Source organism: Schistocerca serialis, chromosome 12 (genome assembly GCF_023864345.2).
Source record: "Schistocerca serialis cubense isolate TAMUIC-IGC-003099 chromosome 12, iqSchSeri2.2, whole genome shotgun sequence".
NCBI classification, from domain to species: Eukaryota; Metazoa; Arthropoda; class Insecta; order Orthoptera; family Acrididae; genus Schistocerca; species Schistocerca serialis.
This window is the reverse complement of record NC_064649.1, coordinates 92,637,266-92,661,292: the sequence shown is the minus strand read 5'-3', so window position 1 is coordinate 92,661,292 and position 24,027 is coordinate 92,637,266. Positions and strand designations below refer to the sequence as shown.

The following is a 24,027-nucleotide window of genomic DNA, read 5'->3' as shown; positions in this document are numbered from 1 at the left end:
GTGTGAACAATACCCTGTGTTGTGGGATGTCACAAACCCCCACTATAAAATCAGATCCGAAAACAGTGAAGCATAGGATTCCATCATGACAGAACTCTGCATGGATGTGACCAAAACTGAAATAAAAGAAAGATGACCAGCTTATTGGCCATTTACAGGAAAGCCCACCAGAAGAAAAATGAGCCTGGGAAGTCTGGCACTGGGGTCAAGTCATTCATCACATCACTCCTACTATATATCTTTCTGCTTCTGAGAACTGTGATCATCCATCAACTGAGTGGTGTTTTTTTTCTCCTTCGTCTTCTTCTATCTTGTTTCTGAGCTAACAGGCGCATCCCAAGGAAGCTGATACTTGCTACAACCAATCCGTCCGCACTGGAATCGACTGCAAGTATGGAATGGATCCTCACGAGTCAGACTGGCAAGCAGCTGCGGTTGTTTGGACAAAGACAGAACCGGCACGAGCGTGAGTCAAACAAGTTTGACGAGTATGCTGACATACAAGTCTGTCAAGCACAAGTCTGGTAGCACCAACAGTGTGGACGTCCCTTTAGAGTTAACACAGTTTCCAGACCTGATGCTAGCGCAAATTTATTCTACATGCGCTCGAGCATGCTTGTCCGACAGGTTGCGCGTGTGTGCCTGTCAATCATGCTAGCACAAGCATCATGCTTGTAAGGGTGCTTGCAGATGCATGATTGTGCAGGTGTTTGCACATGCATACTTGTACGGATGTTTGCACATGCATGCTTGTCAGAGATACATGGGCAAACATTCTTGCACATGCGTGCTTGTTAAACATGCTTGTCAAGTGTACTTCCGCATGTGTGCTTGTCAAGCACAAGTTGTGGTTGTATCCACATTTAGCAGCTGCCTCAGTGTGGTGGGTGCGGGCTTACCTGCAGGTGGTAGCTGCAGGTAAGCAGCACAAGCATTCATGCTTGTAAGGGTGCTTGCAGATGCGTGATCACGCGGGTGTTTGCGCCTGCATACTTGTACGGATGTTTGCGCATGCATGCTTGTCAGAGATACATGCGCAAGCACTCTTGTACATGCGTGCTTCTTAAACGTGCTTGTCAAGCATTCTTGCACATGTGGGCTTGTCAAGCACAGAATTGTGCTTGTAGCCACCTCTAGCAGCTGTCTCAGTGTGGTGGGTGCGGGCTTACCTGCAGGTGGTAGCTGTATGTGGTGTAGAGCAGGCCCGTGGAGAGCGGTGCATCCTGGACGCCGTGCAGTGTGATGCCGTGGCCCGGTTCGAGTCCCGGCAGTGGCGGCTCTGGCGCGTACTCGGTGGCCACGTTACTGACGACGCGCTCGCTGCTTGTCACGACAGTGGAGCCGCCCTCGCCCAGCAGTGTCGTCAGGTAGGTGTACGTCGTGAGGTAGGTCTTGGTGACGAACACGCCCCCGCCGCCCGTCGGAGGCAGCGTCGGCTCCACCTGCTGACCGGCATCGTCTTCCTCGCCATCGTCCTGTGACAAGTGCGAGAAACATGCATTTTTTTCCCAGAGTCCTTGATAGATATCCCGTAGTTCTCAAGTTCTCTGTTCAAAATTTGGATAGTTCCGCAGAATTTCGCGAAAAAAAGTAATGATCACAACTGAGAACAGTTTTTTTCTTTCAGAAGTCGACTTCTGCAAAAATGGCCAAAATAGGTGGTTTCTTTTTTTTTTCTTTTCCTTTCCTTTCTTGTTCAGAAAGCAGTTTTTATAGGGCTCTGTGCCTCAATCTGGAGAAACAGAATCCTTGCAGGACCACTTTGTTCTACGTCTGTTTGTCGGTCCGACTGTTAAGGACCCTTATCCTCAGGAACATGTAGATGTCTCAAGTGCAAATTTATGTCACGTCTGTGGTCTCTTGGTGGTGTGAAAATATTAAGCTTCTAAGGTAATTTATTCAAAAGATACGGCCATTTATGTCATATGATGATACTCGAAATCTCACTCATCAAAACCTATAGCGTACTTCCCATTGACCCAGAATCATGAAATTTGCAAAGGCGCATTGTTTCATGCTACAAGTATCGGTAAAATCTGAAAATTGTTAATTTGTAATAATATAGCGTGTAACATATCTTTCTGCCGTCAGAACATACATTGCATTCATCATCCTACAAACGCATAACAGACGAACTTTACTGCATGAAAACGTAAAATTTAAGTTGTAGTCATGTTTCAGTACGTAAATAAAATATGTTTTCTTAAATCTTCTGTACCTATATATGTTGTTGTTGTGGTCTTCAGTCCAGAGACTGGTTGGATGCAGCTATCCATGACATACAGTGAAGCTGCATGCCCTCGGGAAAAATTACGGCTGTAGTTTCCCCTTGCTTTCAGCCGTTCGCAGTACCTACCAGCACAACAAGGCCGTTTTGGTTAGTGTTACAAGGCCAGATAAGTCAATCATCCAGACTGTTGCCCCTGCAACTACTGAAAAGGCTGCTGCCCCTCTTCTGGAACCACACGTTTGTCTGGCCTCTCAACAGATACCCCTCCGTTGTGGCTGCACCTACGGTACGGCCATCTGTATCGCTGAGGCACGCAAACCTCCCCACCAACGGCAAGGTCCATGGTTCACCGAGTGGAGGGGGGGGGGGGGGGGGAATTTCATACGATCTTGCTATTCTCGCAATCAAAATAACATATCTGCGTGTATATCAGGAAAAAGGGTTTGAGATTTCCGATTTCCAGGATGCATGAATTATATATTTATTTATTCATAATTAAGTTTGCACTGAACCCTTAGTGCGCGAGTCCTTCTCGCAGTTGGACAATTTTTATTTCAAAACCTAATTACTTCCATGATTAGAACCTACCAAATAACCTTCGTTACTCCAATACTAGCTTTCTGCCACGAAACTGATACAACAAAACTCGCTGTCTGCAGCTAATTTTTGTAGGGTGAACAGACTTTTGATTTTCATAATGCCAATTTCAATGATCGTGTTGGTAACATTTGCAAAAGTAAAAATACGGTCTCGAGGTTTTTGCTTTCTATCCATCTGAATTATTGTCGGGTCGTTGTCAGTTGCAAAAGTGCCTATCTGAGACGACAATGGTGTTTTATGTATTCTTAGCCTGTTTAAAAGGTCATTTCAAATAAAATGGCGGAATAATACTCTTACCTTGTAACAGAAGTTGAAAGGGGGAGAAAGAGAAGTGCCTTATGAAAGAGCCACCTTATCAAGATTGCATGAAAAGTCTAAGGTTCACAAGTATTGACCGTTACTTTCCAATGGGGGGCACAGCTATAATTACATCTTCTTATCGGTATTCGGTAACCTGGGGAAAATGTACAGAGAGAAAGAAGAAATTACGTAACCTAAGCAATATCATAAAATCCTGCGAAACGTGGTGGCGTGGAAGTTTTACAATATGACTGGTATGCGTGTAATCTCAAACAGAAGTCTAGCAGTATTTGAAGTCCAAATTTCCTCTCAGCATTGCCAAAACCCCACGTTACGACAAAAAGCGTTCCAACTTACAGAGTTTCTGTTTCTTCCAGATAGTGTGGAGAGTTAAGTGTAGTAGACATCCAGAAGAAAGGACAGAACTCCATGGCCACAAAAATGAAAACGGTTAACCGTGTCAGTAAAGAAAAAGAGTCGAGATATGGTAAAGCTGATGAAATTCATGGAAACACCCAGCGAGACCAGGGAATCCCACGAAAATATACAGAAGGGGAATAGCGCTGTCGATAGTGCAAATATAAGCGATGCGATGGAAAATGTAGATATTGGGGAAACAGATTAAGACACTGTACTATAAACATTTTGACAGAATTGACTTCAGATATTTAAGTCTTCGTCGCAATGTAATTACTGCACCCTACATCAGCAATATTTAAAAATTATAGGTATTGTTCTTTTTGTTGTGTTTGCTTGGTAAATGTGTGACAAGAAAGGAAGCTTTACATCAATAAATTACGCAGAAAGCAAGTTTTGAAATAATTTCATATCTTCATCGTTTTTTAAACATATGTTTGCATATTGTTTGTTCGATTTATGGATGTATCAATTGCTGCTTAGAAATTAATACCGTACATGCGAAGTTTGCAACAATTTCAACCATATACAAATACCTGAACAGTCTTTCGCGTTTCCTGAAAAATTTCAATTTTGCAGAAATCGAATTTTGGAGAGAGAGAGAGAGAGAGAGAGGAAAAAAAAACTGCCCTCAGTTCTGAATAGCTCGGGAAAGCATCTATCAACTGACACTTTAAAGTCTTCCAAGCCGAAAAGAGGTTTCATTTCTTGTAGATTGGACGTTTTTATGGTCGTTATACCAGAATGACGACTGCACAAGGCCAACGACTGAACGAGCGTGACCGTACTGTTCAAACGGCAGTGAGTGGTATTGTTGCGTATACTCGTTACACCGTTCTTAGCCAACGTGCTCTCTGTTGTCTGATTGTTACCTACTCGTTTACCAGTAAAGTCTAAAGACAAACCATCCAAACCTAAGCCTTTTCTAAAGGAATTTTATGATGGTCTTCTGGTTAATAAATATTCTGAAGTTGGTGTATGATCATGATCGTCTTCAAAACGTAAACATAAGTTTTCGCTGTATGCCACAAGTTAACAGATTGAAATTCTCCTTAATTATTTGCAGTTAGCTTAAGACAGAGAAACCAATAGAAACTGAAATAAAAAGAGCACAGCGATTCCTATTGCAGCATCTCCACATTACTTCAGATTCTGCAACGTTTCGCAAAGCAAATTAATGTACGTTAACACGACCATTAAAAAATCTGCCTCTGCCAATACGCTAATTTAAATGACTAACTTAAACATCGGAAAACTATGTAAATCATGCGCAACTATGTAAATCATGGACAACCAGTTGTGGGTCGGGTCGTCCTGCTACCTTTGGGCAAAGTTCTCCGGGTTCGAGTGTGGGTTTAACTGACAATTTTCGGCATACGTAACTCTTGTTCAAAACTGTTGTACGAATTTGTCTTTGTTTCATGTGGTGAAAGTGGTTCCCTGATTATTGCAGTTGTTTCATAAACTATTATCTGCGCAAAAAATGTCATTAGGGTTTACTGTAGAATTGTTGGACACCTAGTCAGAATTGTGATCATATATTTTTTCACAAACTGGTAAATAATGTTTTCACAAGACTAAAATTATTTGGAGTTCTATTGTTGTCTTCTCGAAATTCTTTCGAACCGCTGAAATTTTGTGCAGAGAACTCTATATCTATAAGGAACGGCGAAAAAAAATGTATATTTCTCGAAATTCGAGTGCTAACTTCACCAGACTCTGCTTATTGTGCAGGGCAAATCAAAATGAATACACGAAGTATAAAAACACCTGTCGGAAACTTTAGCGATATATTTTTGACATCAAACTTTACAAAAAGTTGACATGAACATGCGTCCGAAAATCCCTCGTTAACGGCTTATGGAAGGAATTCCCTGTACTGACGCATAGCTGTGTAATTTACGCTACCTCAAATCAACATTTTTACTCACCTTTTTGTTTACAGTCGGTCATGGCAATCGTTTTGCCTGATTGTCGATTGTTCTGCTGTACACTAACTTCCACCAAAACGAACTGTCATGAAAGGGAACTAGCACGTAAGGTTGACTGTAGGGAAGCCGAATGATCAACTTCGATTTATTGGCAGAATTGGTTCAAATGGCTCTGAGCACTATGGGACTCAACATCTTAGGTCATAAGTCCCCTAGAACTTAGAACTACTTAAACTTAACTAACCTAAGGACATCACACACACCCATGCCCGAGGCAGGATTCGAACCTGCGACCGTAGCAGTCCTGATTGGCAGAATTCTATGAAAGTGTAGGTCATCTACAAAGGATACCGCGTGTATAGAAACACTAGTGCGAACCATTCTTGAGTACTGTTCAAGTGTTTGGGACCCCAAAGGGAAGACACACGCTATTCGGAAGGTATAGCTTTGTTACCAGTAGATTCGATCAACACGCGAGTGTTACGGAGATGCTTGTTCAAATGTGTGTGAAATCTTATCGGACTTAACTGCTAAGGTCATCAGTCCGTAAGCTTACACACTACTTAACCTAAATTATTCTGAGGACAAACACACACACACCCATGCCCGATGGAGGACTCGAACCTCCGCCAGGACCAGCCGCACAGTCCATGACTGCAGCGCCTAAGACCGCTCGGCTAATTCCGCGCGGCACGGAGATGCTTCGTGAACTCAAATGGGTATCTATGGAGGAAAAACGACGGCCTTTTATCCAAAACACTGTCGAGAAGGTTTCCTGAACAGGCATTTGCAGCTGACTTCATAAGGACTTCATAAGCGAATGTACACTCCTGGAAATTGAAATAAGAACACCGTGAATTCATTGTCCCAGGAAGGGGAAACTTTATTGACACATTCCTGGGGTCAGATACATCACATGATCACACTGACAGAACCACAGGCACATAGACACAGGCAACAGAGCATGCACAATGTCGGCACTAGTACAGTGTATATCCACCTTTCGCAGCAATGCAGGCTGCTATTCTCCCATGGAGATGATCGTAGAGATGCTGGATGTAGTTCTGTGGAACGGCTTGCCATGCCATTTCCACCTGGCGCCTCAGTTGGACCAGCGTTCGTGCTGGACGTGCAGACCGCGTGAGACGACGCTTCATCCAGTCCCAAACATGCTCAATGGGGGACAGATCCGGAGATCTTGCTGGCCAGGGTAGTTGACTTACACCTTCTAGAGCACGTTGGGTGGCACGGGATACATGCGGACGTGCACTGTCCTGTTGGAACAGCAAGTTCCCTTGCCGGTCTAGGATTGGTAGAACGATGGGTTCGATGACGGTTTGGATGTACCGTGCACTATTCAGTGTCCCCTCGACGATCACCAGTGGTGTACGGCCAGTGTAGGAGATCGCTCCCCACACCATGATGCCGGGTGTTGGCCCTGTGTGCCTCGGTCGTATGCAGTCCTGATTGTGGCGCTCACCTGCACGGCGCCAAACACGCATACGACCATCATTGGCACCAAGGCAGAAGCGACTCTCATCGCTGAAGACGACACGACTCCATTCGTCCCTCCATTCACGCCTGTCGCGACACCACTGGAGGCGGGCTGCACGATGTTGGGGCGTGAGCGGAAGACGGCCTAACGGTGTGCGGGACCGTAGCCCAGCTTCATGGAGACGGTTGCGAATGGTCCTCGCCGATACCCCAGGAGCAACAGTGTCCCTAATTTGCTGGGAAGTGGCGGTGCGGTCCCCTACGGCACTGCGTAGGATCCTACGGTCTTGGCGTGCATCCGTGCGTCGCTGCGGTCCGGTCCCAGGTCGACGGGCACGTTCACCTTCCGCCGACCACTGGCGACAACATCGATGTACTGTGGAGACCTCACGCCCCACGTGTTGAGCAATTCGGCGGTACGTCCACCCGGCCTCCCGCATGCCCACTATACGCCCTCGCTCAAAGTCCGTCAACTGCACATACGGTTCACGTCCACGCTGTCGCGGCATGCTACCAGTGTTAAAGACTGCGATGGAGCTCCGTATGCCACGGCAAACTGGCTGACACTGACGGCGGCGGTGCACAAATGCTGCGCAGCTAGCGCCATTCGACGGCCAACACCGCGGTTCCTGGTGTGTCCGCTGTGCCGTGCGTGTGATCATCGCTTGTACAGCCCTCTCGCAGTGTCCGGAGCAAGTATGGTGGGTCTGACACACCGGTGTCAATGTGTTCCATTTCCAGTTGTGTACATTTCGCGTGACGACTGCGGAGGTAAGATAGGAGATATGGAAATAACTAGTAATGGTACAAGGTACCCTCGCCATACAGCATGCAACAGTTTGTCGAGTATGTAGGTGTAGATGTAGATCTACGGCGTAGCAGATGTGAATACGAACGCAATAGGTCAACATTATGCTGAAAATTACCCTAGGGGGGAGGCAGTTAGCTTGTGTAAGTATGTTTGTATCACTCCACCAACGCTTGCGAAAACAGGTTCAGTTGAGAAGAGAGTTGCAAACACGATGTACGTACGCCTTAGCTTGGGGAACGTCTTTTTTGTAGTGTGGATAAAACGATATCAACTAGTACAAGGCGAGAAGAGCAGGCGTTAATCACATGACGATACGAAACATTCTACATGAAAAGTTTCTGGACACGTGTCACCTTCATTGGGTGCAAGATTTAAATGACGCAGACTTGCAACCAAGAACAGCATTCGGTCAGCGCATGTTAGGGCACTGTGGTGTGTTTCTGCTGTTCTTAGCGTGTATCTCATTCAATGATGACGCTGACTTTCGCGTGATGGAATCTCAGCTATCACAACTATCATGTCTGGGCTTACGCAAACCGTCATGAAGAGCTACAGGACAATCAACTGAGGTTCAGCCTCAACGGGTGTGGTGCAGCGTTCATGATCTTTCACTCGCCCCTATTTATTCCCGCAGCGTCTTACTGATCAAACATATCTGCCGTTTCTCAGAGATGAATTGCATCATTTACTTGACGATTTGCCAATAGACCTCATCCAACCTAAGTGATACACGGATCGTTCATCTTCGATAGCCATTTTCCGAATAGATGGATTAGTCGAGGGCGATCCGCTGCGTGGCCTGCCCGATCGCAAGATTTGACTCAAAGGGTTTTTTTTTTCTTGTGGAGAAATTTAAAATGCTTGGTCTACTCAGCTCCTGTTCGCAATGTCGGTGTTTCGAGTTTAAAAAATATAAGTGACGCCCGTACAAAAAAATGTTTTTTGCACGTAAAATCCGAAAGAAGCTAGATTTTTAAAAGCGAGTTTTCAGTTTTGTGGTAAGAATGCATTATTTGTTTAGCTGATTCACTTTAAACCATTTCCGAGCATTGAATTCACATAAGAACGAACTTTACTTGCTCCATTTACTTCGATTTTAAACCATCGTATATTGACGTCTTGACAACGGACAAAGAATTCTTTTTGGCTTTATCCACTTATCTGCATTCGTGCAAAGTTTGAACTGATTCGTACAAGTTTAAAGTATAGAAGTGGCGCGCTTCAAAACAGTCCGAGAAAACTTTTCTTTCCGTTAGCTGAGCATTAATTTTAGCCCATTTAAAATCTTTTACAAAAGTAATTAATCGATTCGTATAATCTGCCTGGGTGCCAGCTCCGGTTCGTCCTTCAAACTCTGCTTAATATACTGTAACATACCTACAGTAAGACAGATGTTCGAATGGCTATACAAATGACCATTGGTCCGGGCTAAATCAAAAAATTTATACCTCATGTTCCTAGCTCAAATAGGAACCGAACAACAAGAGCCCCCGTCCCTACTGTGATTCTGCGCCGCCTTTTCAGACGTATTTGTTACAGTGCTTCCGCGCTGTAGCGGCACATAGCAATACATCGATAAGAATTAACAGAGAGCGTAAAATAATCAGCGTTCAGAATTTCGATCGTTGCACAAGCGCAGTGAATCGGGATTCGCCATAAGCACGGTGATGCGCAAGTGAAAAGTTCCGTTTCGTAGGTGAAAATGGTAGATCCCGTCCAGGAAGTTACTGTGTGCATTAGACTCTAACAACAGGGGTTCTGTCATCACAATACAGAGATTTCGTCAGCAATACAATCAAGCATCTCCAAATGCCAACAACATACGCAGATATTATCGGTAGTTGACGAAACACGACATTTGTGCAAAATAGAAGGTACTAACCGACCACGTGTACAAGCCCAAAAAGTTCTAAGAATTGGCCTTTCGTGTAAGATAGTCCAACCAAGGTTTAGCGAGCTGTGCAGAAACGAAACAGAAAATGAAACTGTGCGTCATTTATATTTTACGGGAACTGAAACAGGAAGACTACGTCAAACGTAGTACAAAAATGAGTGAAGCCACAGAGGAATAAACATTTGCTGTATGTCTCACTTTTAGCGACGAGGTAACTTTGCACATAAGCGGCTGGTTGAACTGAGCACCACATTTGAACAAAGGTTGCCAAAAAGAGTACGTATGCAGCTGCACGTCAGCTTCACTCACTGGAAGTCAACAGAGATGGGCAAACTGAAACACTTAACTGTTTCGAAGCAAATGAAAGGGTACAATGTAATGTTTGGTTACGCTGTTTCGAAACAGTGAAACAGTTTGTGTTTTGTAATCTAATAAACCTACACATTTTATCATCTTGAATGTCTGTTGTATAAGTATGTCCACATAAACACAAATGAGGTGCGAGAGCGCTAATCATTTCGCAGAAAGTATGAAACTATCATTTGGGCGTCTCGGCAGTTTCGAATTTCCTGCAGCAAATGCGCTGCTTTCGTGTCGTGTGACTTTCATACTTTTCAATTGGTTGAGGACAGCCGTAGCTGAAGACAGAAGAACCACCACGAACGGAACTGGAGATAGGAGCAAACTGCAGAAACAACGGATATGCTACTGGAATTCCCACATTCCGTTAGTATGGGTAATGTACCCATCCTGCTAATTTCCATGTACACAAAGGGAATCATTGTGGATAATAGGCACAGTGACTATAGACTCACAAAAAACGCCAAATAATTCGAATAAATAACAAAATATAACAGAAAAAAATTTTGTCTTTCAAGGTGTTTCTAACCGTTGCTATAAAGTCACCATGCTTCCCAGCCCTTCCCGTTCACCATTACACTATCAGTGATATGTCAAACAGATTGCTTGCAATTATACCTAGATCAAATTTATGTATATGTCTAATAACTGTCACTCTACGCCTTTTTTTATTCAAAATGTTGTAGGCTTACTTGCGTTTCTTAATACGATTACTGTACATGAAAAGAGAAGTGTATGTTATAAAAAAAGTGTAATTTAATCGAATGATTTTCACATATTTATTATTTTGAATCTGAATAGTATACGTTGTTTTATTGTTTGGTTAGTGTTTATAAAGCAGATGTTACGCCATTTGGTAATAGAACAGTCAGCTAGAAACGAAGCTTTATTTTCGGATATCTTAAGCTTCATGCTATTGCTTGTCAAAAAGATTTCGACACTTTAAAAAAGTGTTTCATGAAGTGTTATGTTGTGTTTCAGTATCTGTGCCGAGCCCGAATCTCGTACGACACAGAGCGGAATGAAACATCACTATTTCGATACAATTAGTCCGTTCCAAGCGCAGGTGGACTGAAACAGCCTTATTTTGAAACAACGATACAGTTTCTGTGTCTGGCTCGAGATCGAATCTGGTGCGGTTATCCGAGACAGGAGCGGAATGAAACACCACTGTTTCGAAACAGTGAACCACAGCCGTTCCGAAACACTGATACAGTTCCACGTGTCGATACACTGTATCGAAACATAGAAACAGTGGCCAAGTCTAGAAGTCAATGTGTTCTGTTCGATGTCGTTACAAAAACTGTATGGTCCATTTTTCTTCACTGAGAGAAGTTTTCCAACAGACATTTACCTGGTCATGTCTCAGCAATGATTGACGCCACAGCTTGATATGGGTTACATCGTTCAGCAAGATGGATCACCACATTGAAGTACAGAGTTACGCATTGTGCTGCTGAAATGTAAGCTCAGGATGGCTCACCATGAAGGGGTAACAAAATTATAATAAGTTGACCAACCACTGTGTTGTTAGGGTGCCGCGGATGACGACCAAACACATCCTGCAATGAAAAGAATGGCACCCCAGATCATCACTCCTAGTTTCGGGCCGTATGGCGGACCAGTCAAGATGGTACCCTACAACTGTTCTGGACATCTCCAGACACTTCTTTACAGGAAACTGGGGTTCAGTTCGAAGCGGGACTCATCAATGAAGACAATTCTGCTACAGTCAATGAGATTCCGCGCCGAAGCCGTGTGTGGTGACACCCCAGACAGTGGTGAGATATCAACCTGAGTGTTGCCCACCATGTGGCCTGACAACCAGGAGTGATGGTGTAGGTTTCCAGGACACACATGGTTTGTCATCTGCGGCACACTTTCAGCACAGTGATACGTCGACGATATGCTATGCCCCTTTATGTTGCCAATCATGGAAAGCCATCATGGGCTTACATTTCAGCAAGATAAAGCCCGTCCGCACAACGCGAGAGTTTCTATTGCTTGACTTCGTGCTTGCCAAACCGTGTAAGGTCCCCAACTGAGAACGTTTGGACCATTATGGGCAGGGCCCTACATCCAGCTTGGGATTTTAACCATCTAAAGTGCCAGTTGGATAACATTTGGCACGAGATCTCTCAGGACGACTTCCAATAACTCTTTGGATCAACGTCAACTCGAATAAGTAGCTGCGTAAGGACCATAGGTGAACTAACGCGTCGGCCGCTGTGGACGAGCGGTTCTAGGCGCTTCAGTCCGGAGCCGCGCTGGTGCTATAGTTGCGGGTTCGAATCCTGCCTCGGGCATAGATGTGTGTGATGTTCTTAGGTTAGTTAGGTTTAAGGGGGGTAGGACGTCAAACGGGCCGACTTGGAGCTGGAGAGGCATCACAGGACATTTTAATTTCCAGTGTCTATACTTTTACAAATAAATTCATAAAACTTTGTCAGCATCACCAGGAAGGATTCAGGATTCACACTCATTGCAGTGGAAGTTCGAAAACATAACAAAATAATTTTTTTTACGTGTGAAATTTCATCATTTTTTTCAATTACTAATCGCTGCATTTGTTGCTATAGGTACACTTTTCTTCGTAAGTTAGAGAGATACTTCGATGAATTTTGCACAGCATACATACCATACTTACAGGTATATGAAACCCTAGAATTTATTTAATTTATGAAAAAACGAATGATCTGTTGTATTTTAAACTTCATGTTCAGAGAAAACACAAATTTTGTAGTTAATTACCTCAATTTTTACCACAGTTTTTAATAGATTTGGAAAATTCTAGAGTTTCATACACCTTTAAGTATGGTTTGTATGCTGTGCAAAATTCATCGAACCATCTCTCTTTCTTATGAAGAAAAGTGTACCTATAGCAACAAATGCTGCCATTAGTAAGTGAAAAAAATTATGAAATTTCACATGTAAAAAAAATTACTTCGTTATGTTTTCGAACTTCCACTGCTATGGGTGTGAATTCTGAATCCTTCCTGGTCATGCTGACAAAGTTTTATGAATTTATTTGTGAAAGTATAGACAGTGGAAATTAAAATGTCCTGTGGTGCCTCTCCTGCTCCAAGTCGGCCGGTTTGACATCCTACCCTCCTTAAGTTCAAATGGTTCAAATGGCTCTGAGCACTATGGGACTTAACATCTGAGGTCATCAGTCCCCTAGACTTAGAACTACTTAAACCTAACTAACCTAAGGACATCACACACATCCATGCCCGAGACAGGATTCGAACCAGCGACCGTAGCAGCAGCGCGGTTCTGACCTGAAGCGCCTAGACCCGCTCCGCCACAGCAGCCGGCTGTAATCATTTATTTGTCTGTACATGTGGATTATATATAGCGATTTCCGTCCCATTGGGAGGTGTATCGTTTCTTTTTGTCTTAGTGTGTATTACAATGTATTGAATAAATAACTGAGGAAGTGGGGCAAAGCGCAACAATGAGATGGAGAGGTTGACCCAGGCACTTCAAACCAGTCAGAGAGCTGGTGATCCTAAAAATAGCCGAGACGGCGTCCACTGACCTCAGGCAGGCGGAGGATGACGTGCTCGGAGAGCGTGGTGGGCGGCAGTGTGGTGGGCGGCGCGGGCGACGCGGGGGCGGCGCCCGGCGGCGGCTTGGAGCCGGCCACGATGACCTCGACGCCGTTGCTCATGACGCGCGTCGCCACGTTGATGCGCCGGCCCTCGTCCACGGCCACGGCAGCCACCATGGCACGTCCCTCCTCGCCGGGGGTGGCGAGGGCGGCGGTGGGCGGCGGCAGCGGCGGCGTCGGCGTTGGGGCCAGCTCTGCACGGGGCGGCGAGCAGAGCGCAAACAAGGGTTCCGTTAGCCGTGTACACGCAGTAACTCGAAAACACATGTATCCTCATGTCCCAAGGAAGTGAGATGGGCCACTCTCGTTATCCGACAAAACAAACATAGAGAAGCACCTAGAAGACATAGCGGGATGTCAACGTAACTGCGCACATCTACACACCATCGGCGGGTATGTAAATGGTAAGAGTAAAATTCTCTCTGGCAGATAGAGCAGCCATCACAATACATTATTTTTGTTCGTGTTTAGTGTTGTAACCAGGCCTGCTAGAACATACTCGTACAATGAGGTGGCAAAACTCTTGGAATAGCGATGTGCACATCTAAAGATGGAGGTAGTATCTCGTACACAAGTGCACTGGCGGATCTGTCATTTGTACTCAGATGTTTCATGAGGAAAGGTTTCCGATACGATAGCGTCCGCACGTCAGAGATTAAGATTTTGAACACGAAATGGCAACTGAGTTAGACACATGGGACACTCCATTTCGGAAATCTTTAGAGAATTCAGAATTACGAGATCCACAGTGCTAAGAATACCAAATTTCAGGGATTACCTCTCACCACAGACATCATAGTTGCCGATGGCCTTCACTTAACGACCGAGAGCAGCGGCGTTTGCGTAGAGGTGTAAGTAGGCTGTTTAGGTTTTTATGTTGGTAACGTCACGCAGTGCTCTGTATGAAAATCTCTGACTGCGCTGTGTGCAGTCTGTGGCTGGTTGGACTCATTGTTCGAATATTCGCTTGTGTAGTGTTGGGCAGTTGGATGTGAACAGCGCGTAGCGTTGGGCAGTTGGAGAATGTGGGCAGAGAGACAATCTGGACGTGTGTCCGTCAGGAAAAGGAAATTTGTTTAATTAGATGCAAAAAAATTATATATATATATATATATATATATATATATATATGATGACTTTTGAACACTATTAAGGTAAATACATTGTTTGTTCTCTATCAAAATCTTTGATTTGCTAACTATGCCTATCAGTAGTTAGTGCGTTTAGTAGGATTGGATTGGATTGGATTGTTTGGGGGAGGAGACCAGACAGCGTCATCGGTCTCATCGTATTAGGGAAGGACGGGAAAGGAAGCCAGCCGTGCCCTTTCAAAGGAACCATCCCGGCATTTGCCTGGAGCGATTTAGGAAAATCACGGAAAACCTAAATCAGGACGGCCGGACGCGAGATTGAACCGTTGTCCTCCCGAATGCGAGTCCACTGTGCTAGCCACTGCGCCACCTCGCTCGGTTGCCTTCAGTAGTTAGAATCTTTTTTTTCTCTGGCAGTATTGGCGCTCGCTGTATTGCAGTAGTTCGAGTAACGAAGATTTTTGTGAGGTAAGTGATTCGTGAAAGGTATAGGTTATTGTTAGTCAGAGCCATTCTTTTGTAGGGATTATTGAAAGTCAGATTGCGTTGCACTAAAAATATTGTGTCAGTTTAGTGATGATCAGAATAAGTAAAGAGAAAACTGTTTGACTACATTGAGTTTTACTCAGCTGTTTGAAAACCAAATAACGTAGAAGTTTACCAGCACAGTCATTTATAATTTTTCAAAGGGAACTTTTCAGTGTCAGTGCTAACAGACAAGCAACAATGCGTGCAATAACTGCAGAAATGAATGTGGGAAGTATGACGAAAGTATCCGTTACGGCAGTTAAAGGACTGGCAACAGACGACGACAGGAGTGCATTTGCTAACAGTACAATATCGTCTGCTATGCCTCTCCTCGGCTTGTGACGATATTGGTTGAACTCTAGACGACTGGAAAATCGTGGCCTGGTCAGATGACACCCGAGGAGGAGGAGGAGATTAGTGTTTAACGTCCCGTCGACAACGAGGTCATTAGAGACGGAGCGCAAGCTCGGGTGAGGGAAGGATGGGGAAGGAAATTGGCCGTGCCCTTTCAAAGGAACCATCCCGGCATTTGCCTGAAGCGATTTAGGGAAATCACGGAAAACCTAAATCAGGATGGCCGGAGACGGGATTGAACCGTCGTCCTCCCGAATGCGAGTCCAGTGTGCTAACCACTGCGCCACCTCGCTCGGTATGACACCCGAATTCAGGTGGTGAGAGCAGATGGCAAGGTTCGAATGTGGTGCAGACCCTACGAATTCATGGACCTTAGTTGTCAACAAAACACTGTGCAAGTTGGTGGCGGCACCATAACATTGTGGGCTATGTTTATAAGGAATCGACTGGGTCTTCTGGTCCGAAAGAACCGATCATTGACTGGAAATGGTTATGTTTGGCTTCTTGGAGATTATTTTCAGCCACTCATGGACTTCATGTTCCCAAAGAATGATGTCATGTCACTGGGCCACAATTGTGCACCATGGGTTTGAAGAACAAATGGTTTGGCCAGATCACCCCACGTGAATCCTATAGAACATTTATGGGACATAATCGAGAGGTCAGTTGGTGCACAAAATACTGAAATGGCAGCACTTTCGCAATTATAGACAGCTATAGAGGCAGCATGGCTCAGTATTTCTGCAGGGGACTCTCAACGACTTGTTGAGTCCATGCCACGTCGAGTTGGTGCACTATGCTGGGCAAAAATAGCCCCAACTCTTTATTAGGAGCTGTCCCAGGACTTGTGTCATCTCAGTGCATAAGAAGCATAAGCGGCGTCAGGTGTTGAGAGACCACTGTGAAGGGCACGGAGATGTCACATACTCGTTTGAGACAGCATTATCAGCAACTGGCAGAGTTTGAAACTGGCCTCATTTGCGTTTCTCCATTTGGCCACCTGGCTGAATATCCAGATTTGTGGGGGATTCAGATGTGCCAGTGACACGATGTTTGCCTCCATGCGAACGTGAGAGCCAACATACTAGTCGTCAAGGTTCTGGCTGACCACATCTGACCATCGTAAGAGAGGATTGTTGTACTGTGCACCAGACACATTGTATCCCCTTCATACCTGCGTCTGTGGTCCAAGGACAAGTAATGGAGCTTTTGCAACATAGTCATCCTGAACCATTGGTCAGAGTCTAGCAGGAGTCGGACTCAGCGATTACTGTGCCACGCATAGGCTTTTGTTAAACTACAACACAAACACTGTGACTGAGAAGGCGTTGCATTGTGTTCAGCGACGAACTGCCATTGTGCTTGACTCCGGATGACCACCGTCAGCGAGTATGGCGGCGTGGGACAGGTCCTGTTGTTCCATTACTTTGGGGAGGCTGAGCAGTGTTACTCCTGCCATCACAGTGTGGGTATTTGTCGGGTATGACTGACTTAGGGAACTCGGACAGCACAACAGCAAGTTACAGATATCCTGTGTCCTGTGTCCTGTGTTACTTCTCATGCCATGGTATAGTGGTGACATTCTTCGACAGCACAGTGCTCGTCCACTCATGACACTTTTCTCTGTGATGTTGAGATACTCTTGTAGCCACCAAGTGCTCCAGATCTGTCGCCGACAGAACATGTGTGGGACCAGATTGGATGTCAACTCCATCCCAGTGTCGGTATTCAGGACATTAGGGACCAGTTACAACAGTTGTGGACCAGCTCGCTCAGCAGAGGATACTACAGCTTTATGATACCCGACTTCCCCAGCTACAGAGGACTGGCTTAGACATGGCGTGGTTTTTTTCCCACAATGAATTAGCGAAGTTTAGGGAATTGGAGAGAGGTGTTGTGAGAAAGGACACCTACTGAGTCAACTAGCTGACCGTAATTGAAGTGTGGAGCTATCTGAGGACGAAGTGGTGCGCCAAGCTTGAGTCAGAGAACATGCCAGCGAGAGAGCTGTATTTGGGGTCTATAGATCCCCGGTGTCAACAGTACCAGGGAGAATTTTGTGAAAACTAATACGCAGAAAATAAAATTTTAGAGCAGTTTTGGAATTAAAAGTCTATGAAGTATGAGTCGAAGTAGGTCCCATCCGCATGTACACAGCGGTCCCAGCGCTTCTGCCACTGGTCAAACGTTTTCTGGAAGTCCTGTTCTTTGAGGGTGTTTATCACCACCAGCGATGCTTCTTGAATCCGCTTTAGAGTATCGAACCGATGGCCTTTCAACTTGATTTACAGTTTTGGGAATAGCGCGAAGTCGCAAGGTGCCAAATCTGGCGAGTGTGGTGGGTGGGGTACAACCGCCATGTTGTTTTTCGCTAAAAAGGTCCTGATGAGCAAAGACATGTGACAGGGCGCATTGTCGTGATTCAGCAGCCAGTTCCCTTGACGCCAAAGTTCGGGCCGTCGTCGTCCCACGTTATACGGAGCCGTCGCAAAACGTCACAGTAATACGCAGAATTCACTGTTTAGTTGGGTGGCACGAATTCTTTGTGCACGATTTCCTTCGTATTGAAGAAAACTATGAACATGCTATTCACTTTGCTCTTCACCTACCTCGCTTTTTTGGGTATTGGACATTTCGGGTTCTTCCACTGGGACGACTGTTGCTTTGTCTCTGGGTCCCCGCAAACACTTGTTCGATCATTGCAAGGGTCTGTGTAGCACTTTTCGCAGAGAATTTGATACACACGCGCTTTTCTGTTCGCGGATCTATCGTAAAATCGCCACACACCAAACACAGAGTATTACGAAAATCACGTCCTCCCAGCTGAATGCCACTCCGCACACTGACTCATCAGATATGCAGCTCTCGCCACCTAGCAGTGCAAAGATCTACTACTCCTACTTTCCAGATGGCAGCACCAGTCCAGAAAATTTTGGATTCCACCGCGTAGCATTTAAGGTTTACTGCTAAACTGTATAATATTTTATTTTTCTGTACAGTTGGATGACTTAAGGAATTCAAAAAAAGAATCGGAATCATTAAAGTACTTGATTTATTAACATCGCTATGACACAACTATTCACCATCTGATGAAAAGTATCTGAACTCCTGTTAGTGACATTGTATGGGCGGCGTCCACCTTTCGCCTTTATTAGCGCTTGAACTCTGCTGGTGACTGTTTCAGTGGGCTGTAGTTGTGGAGGAAAGGCAGCGAACCAGAGGAGGTAGCGACGTCAGTCTCAAAGGTAAGCAAACCTGTTTTGCATCCTCATAGGGGCGCTACTAATGCCGCTCTTTTACGGCTGGCGCGAAATTAGAATAGACATCATGTTTCAGATGTAGAAACACGTCAAACAACTTTCGTTTACGTTGCACAATTCCTTCCTTGTGTTGCATTTTTTCCCTATCAGTGTATATGCTTTAAAATCAAAATGGATAAACTTAATGAACTTACGAATTATTATGAACTGAAGTTAAAGATTTTACAATTTAATCATGCCAGTCCCGTTGTAGGACAGTGCATCTGCTGCAAATATACTTTACTGTAACAGTGCCAGCTTTGAAATATGAGGCATGTTTCTTAAGTAAGGCCCATTTGAACATAAGTACACAACAAAAGGTTATTTCAAAAAAGTGAATTATTTTCAGAAAGTACATACTTCACTCTATTTTTCGACATCGTTGCCAAGTTTGTTGAAACATGTATTATACCTCTCAACCAATTTTCAAATACCCTCTTCATAAAAACTTGCCGCCTGCTCCAATAAGGAAGAGTTCACTGCCATTTTCACGTCATCGTCTTCATAGTAACGGTTGCCACTGAGGTGTTATTTGAGGTGGAGGAACAGATGGTAATCGCTCGGTGCAAGATCAGGACTGTAGGGCGGGTGGTCTAAAACTTCCCAGCCAAAACTGTCCAATGATTCGCGAGTCTGACCTGCAGTGTGAGGTCTTGCATTATCATGGAGAAGGACAATTCCCTTTGTCAGCATGCCGCGTCTTTTGTTTAGAATCGCTCTGCGTAGCTTTCTCAGGGTTTGGCAGTATGCTTCTGCACTGATGATAGTGGTTCCTCATTGCATGAAGTCGACCAACAAAACACCGTGCCTATCCCAAAACACCAAAGCCATGATTTTGCGCTGGGACGGAGTCTGTTAGGCCTTCACCTTTACGGGCGAGTGTTTGTGTTTCCATTCCAAGCTCTGTTGCTTCGATTCGGGCGTGATAGGCGAAACCCATGTTTCGTCTCCAGTTACGATCTGACTCAAGAAGCCATCACCTTCTTCGTGATAACGAGTCAAGAACTTCATTGCACACTCAAATCTTTGGTTTTTGTGGTCCTCTGTTAGGAGTTTTGGGACCCAACGGGAGCACAGTTTCCTAAACATTAGGTGTTCAGAAACAATATTGTAAAGCACTGATCTCGACACGTGTGGAAATTCGTTTGAGAGACCTGTTATTGTGACGCACCTGTTCTCACGAATCCTTCCTTCATCTGAAGCCACCAAATCGTCTGTAATCAAAGAAGGGCGACCAGAGCGGTCCTCATCATGGACGTTGTCACAGCCACTTTTCAATTCTCGCACCCACTTACGCACTTTGCTTTCACTCATAACAGTATCACTGTACACTTCGAAAATCTGTCGATGAATTTCTGCAGCAGAAAGGTTCTTTGCTGACAAAAACCGTACCACTGAGCGAATTTCACACGGAGCGGGCGAGTTGATAGCCTTAAACATTTTGAAAGCACAGAACAGAACCGTACAGGTTATCTACAGAGCCGAAACTGAGCACAGTTGTTCCCGAGGCATGCCGGTACACGACACCAGCGCTTGTTGCGGTATGCGCGCGAACTACTAGTGTCTACAACAAAATGGACCTTACTTAAAAAACACGCCCCCTATAAAGAAAATAACGCGCAACAGCGATGTTAATAACTGAATAGAGCACACTGTTTTTTTTATTGATATAGTCATTTGTTTCATTCATTTACACGGAATTTGGGGACTGCAACATGAAAATGTTCAAAGGAGAACAACCTCTGGTACCGGCTACAGGTTAGAAACCGCACACTTTGACGTAACGAACAAAGCATGTTACCAACATAAAAAAAAATGGTTCAAATGGTTCTGAGCACTATGGGACTTAACTTCTGAGGTCATCAGTCCCCTAGAACTTAGAACTACTTAAACCTAACTAACCTAAGGACATCACACACATCCATGCCCGAGGCAGGATTCGAACCTGCGACCGTAGCGGTCGCGCGGTTCCAGACTGTAGCGCCTAGAACCGCTCGACTACTTCTGCCGGCTACCAACGTCAAAATAGCATTTCATAAACCTCTCACTTCTTTCACTGCAGAGCATTTCCCGCTCGGGCATTAGGCGGCAACAGCGGAGTGGAGCGACTGGCTACAGTCGGTGCGTGCGAAAGTTTAAAACGCTGTACTTCCAGGGGTCATAATTGCGTACTGACAGAGTTATGGCCTAAATTTTCGCGAGGGATCGACTTCTGATATCTCGTAAATGGGCTTTTCTTCCTTAAAATATGAGGTCAAGATGGTGGTGTTGCCTTATCAGGCCAATTAAACTGGATGTATACGCCAGACCCACGTTCGAGAGGACGCCGGCTCAAACCCGCGTCCGGCCATGCAGATTTTTCCGTAATTTCCCTAAATGGCTCCAGGAGAATGCCGGGATGGTTCCTTTGAAAGGTCATGGGCGATTTCCTTCCCTATTCTTGACACAATCCGAGCTTGTGCTCCGTCTCTAATGACCTCGATGTCGGCGGGATGTTAAATCTAGTCTTTCTCCCTCCTGGATTTATACAGCGGCTGACAAACAGCTGAAGTACCTAAAAGACATGGACGAATGTCAATGTATTTTCGTTTACGTTTATTCCATTGGCGGGTATGTAAATGAACATATCTGCAGTTTTCTTGGCATACACAACAGCCAATGCACTGCATTAGTGTTGTTCGTGTTTAGTATTGTCACCAAGTTCCTTCCAAAGGGACAATTTTACATCCAAAAAAGCTATGTCTTTTAGGTGGTTGTGGCAAATAACATTCATTTTTTCTTTAAAAATCAAAGGAAATTTTCTCTCTGTAAGAGCTCTGAAGTGAACTTACAATTATTCCAAATTTATACATTATATTTCATAACTTACCGTTGACACAGAGTTACCTATTATGTGCTACACAAATCACATCTCTCCTTCCATTGCCAGTGCTCTGAAAAAATTGTAAATAAAATTGAGATTGCGCGCGAAAAATTTAGACTCCTCTAACAGACACCGCACCAGTTGCAGAGAGTAAATTCTGTAGTGAAATATATACAAAAGATGACAGAGGAGGCGTGGTGCCCATTCGCACGCCTGGAAGTCAAGTTTTGGGGAGGTCAGAAACAGTCTCTAAGAAGACGCACCGCTTCTCTGTTTCGCGAGCGGGTGCTTTCGCTTACTAAGTGCAGAAAACAGACAAGGAAGGCGAGAAAAACTGTACCGTATATACACAGAGACACTGTAATGGTAAAGAGAAGTGTTAAGAGAAAGAGGGGAAACCGTGAAACTGAAACAGGGGCAAATAAACACAAAAAAGATAAATAAAATGAATCGTACCTCTGCTGCTGCTGAAACAGATGGCAAAAACAATTAGTGACTTATACTAAAATTAATAATGTCATAAGTATCTTGATAGTTATAAAAAAAATTAATACTATTTCGAGATATTCAAAATACAGCCCATAGAAAATTCCACGATTAGAAACGATTATGAAATTTTTAAGATACATAATCGTCCTCTTTACCTCTTAAAATTACATTTTTTTAAAGTTCCAACATTGTTTTGACAGGGAACCGGCGATTTTACTAAATTTCTTAAAGCGTTTAGTAACGATTCTGTCAACAGTTGCAGTATGTATATTAGGCGACTGGTTTCAAGCCTCACAGTTTCATTTTCGTGCTTTGCCTACTAAGGGTGCACTGAAAGCGGCTGATCTTACTAATAAACAACAAAGTGGCAACACATGCTTTACAAATATTTGCAGAGTAAATGCCATAGTTCACATGTGCCTCATAGCAAGAGGCACGCGCGGACTGTGGCATTCACTCAGCAAACATTTATAAAGCACATGTTGTCATTTTGATGTTTATTAGTAAGATCAGCCGCTTTCAGCGCAGCCTCAGTAGGCCAAGCACGAAAATGAAACTGTGAGGCTTGAAACCAGTCGCTTAATATAAATACTGCAATTGTTGACAGAATAAACATTTTAAGAAAATTACTTACTGATAAATGCTATTGCAAATTCGGCCTTTAGCCATTTTCAAATCCAACACAGCGAAAATTTTGTGCTTCCGTACAGGTCAGAATTCACAAAGTATTGAACACGTTTCGAGTTTTGGGGTATGGTTTTAATCCGAGACCTGTGTGACTAAGGAAAAAGGGACTGACAAGCTTGTAATTTAGTCCCTTTAATCTCCAGACCAGTCAACCAACCACATTCCGAGGACCGAATTTTTTGCTGTGTTCCATTTCAAAATGGCTAGAGGCTGAAACTGCAGTCATGGATTTTATAAGAAAGCAATTTTAACAGTCAAACGAGACGATGTGGCCATTTAGAAAGTTTTATTTAACTCTGAACCAGAAGCAAGGAAATCAAGGAAATTTACAAATAAATTTGAGTCCTCACTAGTGGTGCAAAATCAGTGAACCAAACATTCTTGATTACATGACTGGGGATACTAGAGGTGACACCCACGCTTAAAATGTTCTCAGTGGTCAAGTCACAACATGTCTTGCGTTTAAACCCGAGCTTTCGATTTTCGTCATCTTCATCGACAGAAGCTGCCGAAGCAGATGGTGAATGAGGTCACAAGCTCAAGTGTTTACTTTGCAAGATGTTTACTTGGCTCGGACAGCATTGTATACATTCGATATTAAAGTTTTTGGCATTACTGGATTAATATTACACTAACCAAACGGCGAAATATTTGCCCCTTTGAAGTAAAAGAACTTCTTGAAAACCTTATTTCAATGCTAATTTTATTAATCAACAGCTTCAGTTGCACCGCTTACCTAGAATTTACCTAGGTTTCAGTACCGTTTGTCCATGGTGGACATGGTCAAGCTAATACTATAATCCATCAATTATCGTCAGACTGTAAAACTTATCTGGAACTGGAGTTCCAGTACAGCACTCGTGGCTGCCGCATCGCGGTCGCGAAGTGGGGTCGAGGAAGTTCCAGGTAAGTTTTACAGTCAGACGATAATTGATGGATTTGTAGTTTTAGCTTGGCGCTGTCCACTATGGACAAACGATAGTTGCTGTTTTGTGGAGAAGGTTGGGTTATTCCGACTGAAACCTAGGTAAATTCTAGGTAAACGGTGCAACTGTGGTTGTTGATT

At 44.3% G+C, this 24,027-nt stretch overlaps 1 protein-coding gene across 1 annotated transcript in view; it reads right to left on the bottom strand.

The window, feature by feature from the left end:
- The window catches only part of LOC126427962 (uncharacterized), a 184,855-nt gene that overhangs the window by 147,698 nt on the left and 13,130 nt on the right, over positions 1–24,027 (bottom strand). Inside the window, exons 2-3 of the mRNA XM_050089850.1 lie at positions 13,579–13,844; positions 1,170–1,475 (exon numbers count right to left, since the gene is read on the bottom strand). Coding sequence (XP_049945807.1) covers positions 1,170–1,475; positions 13,579–13,844 — 572 coding nt within the window. The remainder of the gene's footprint in view (positions 1–1,169; positions 1,476–13,578; positions 13,845–24,027) is intronic.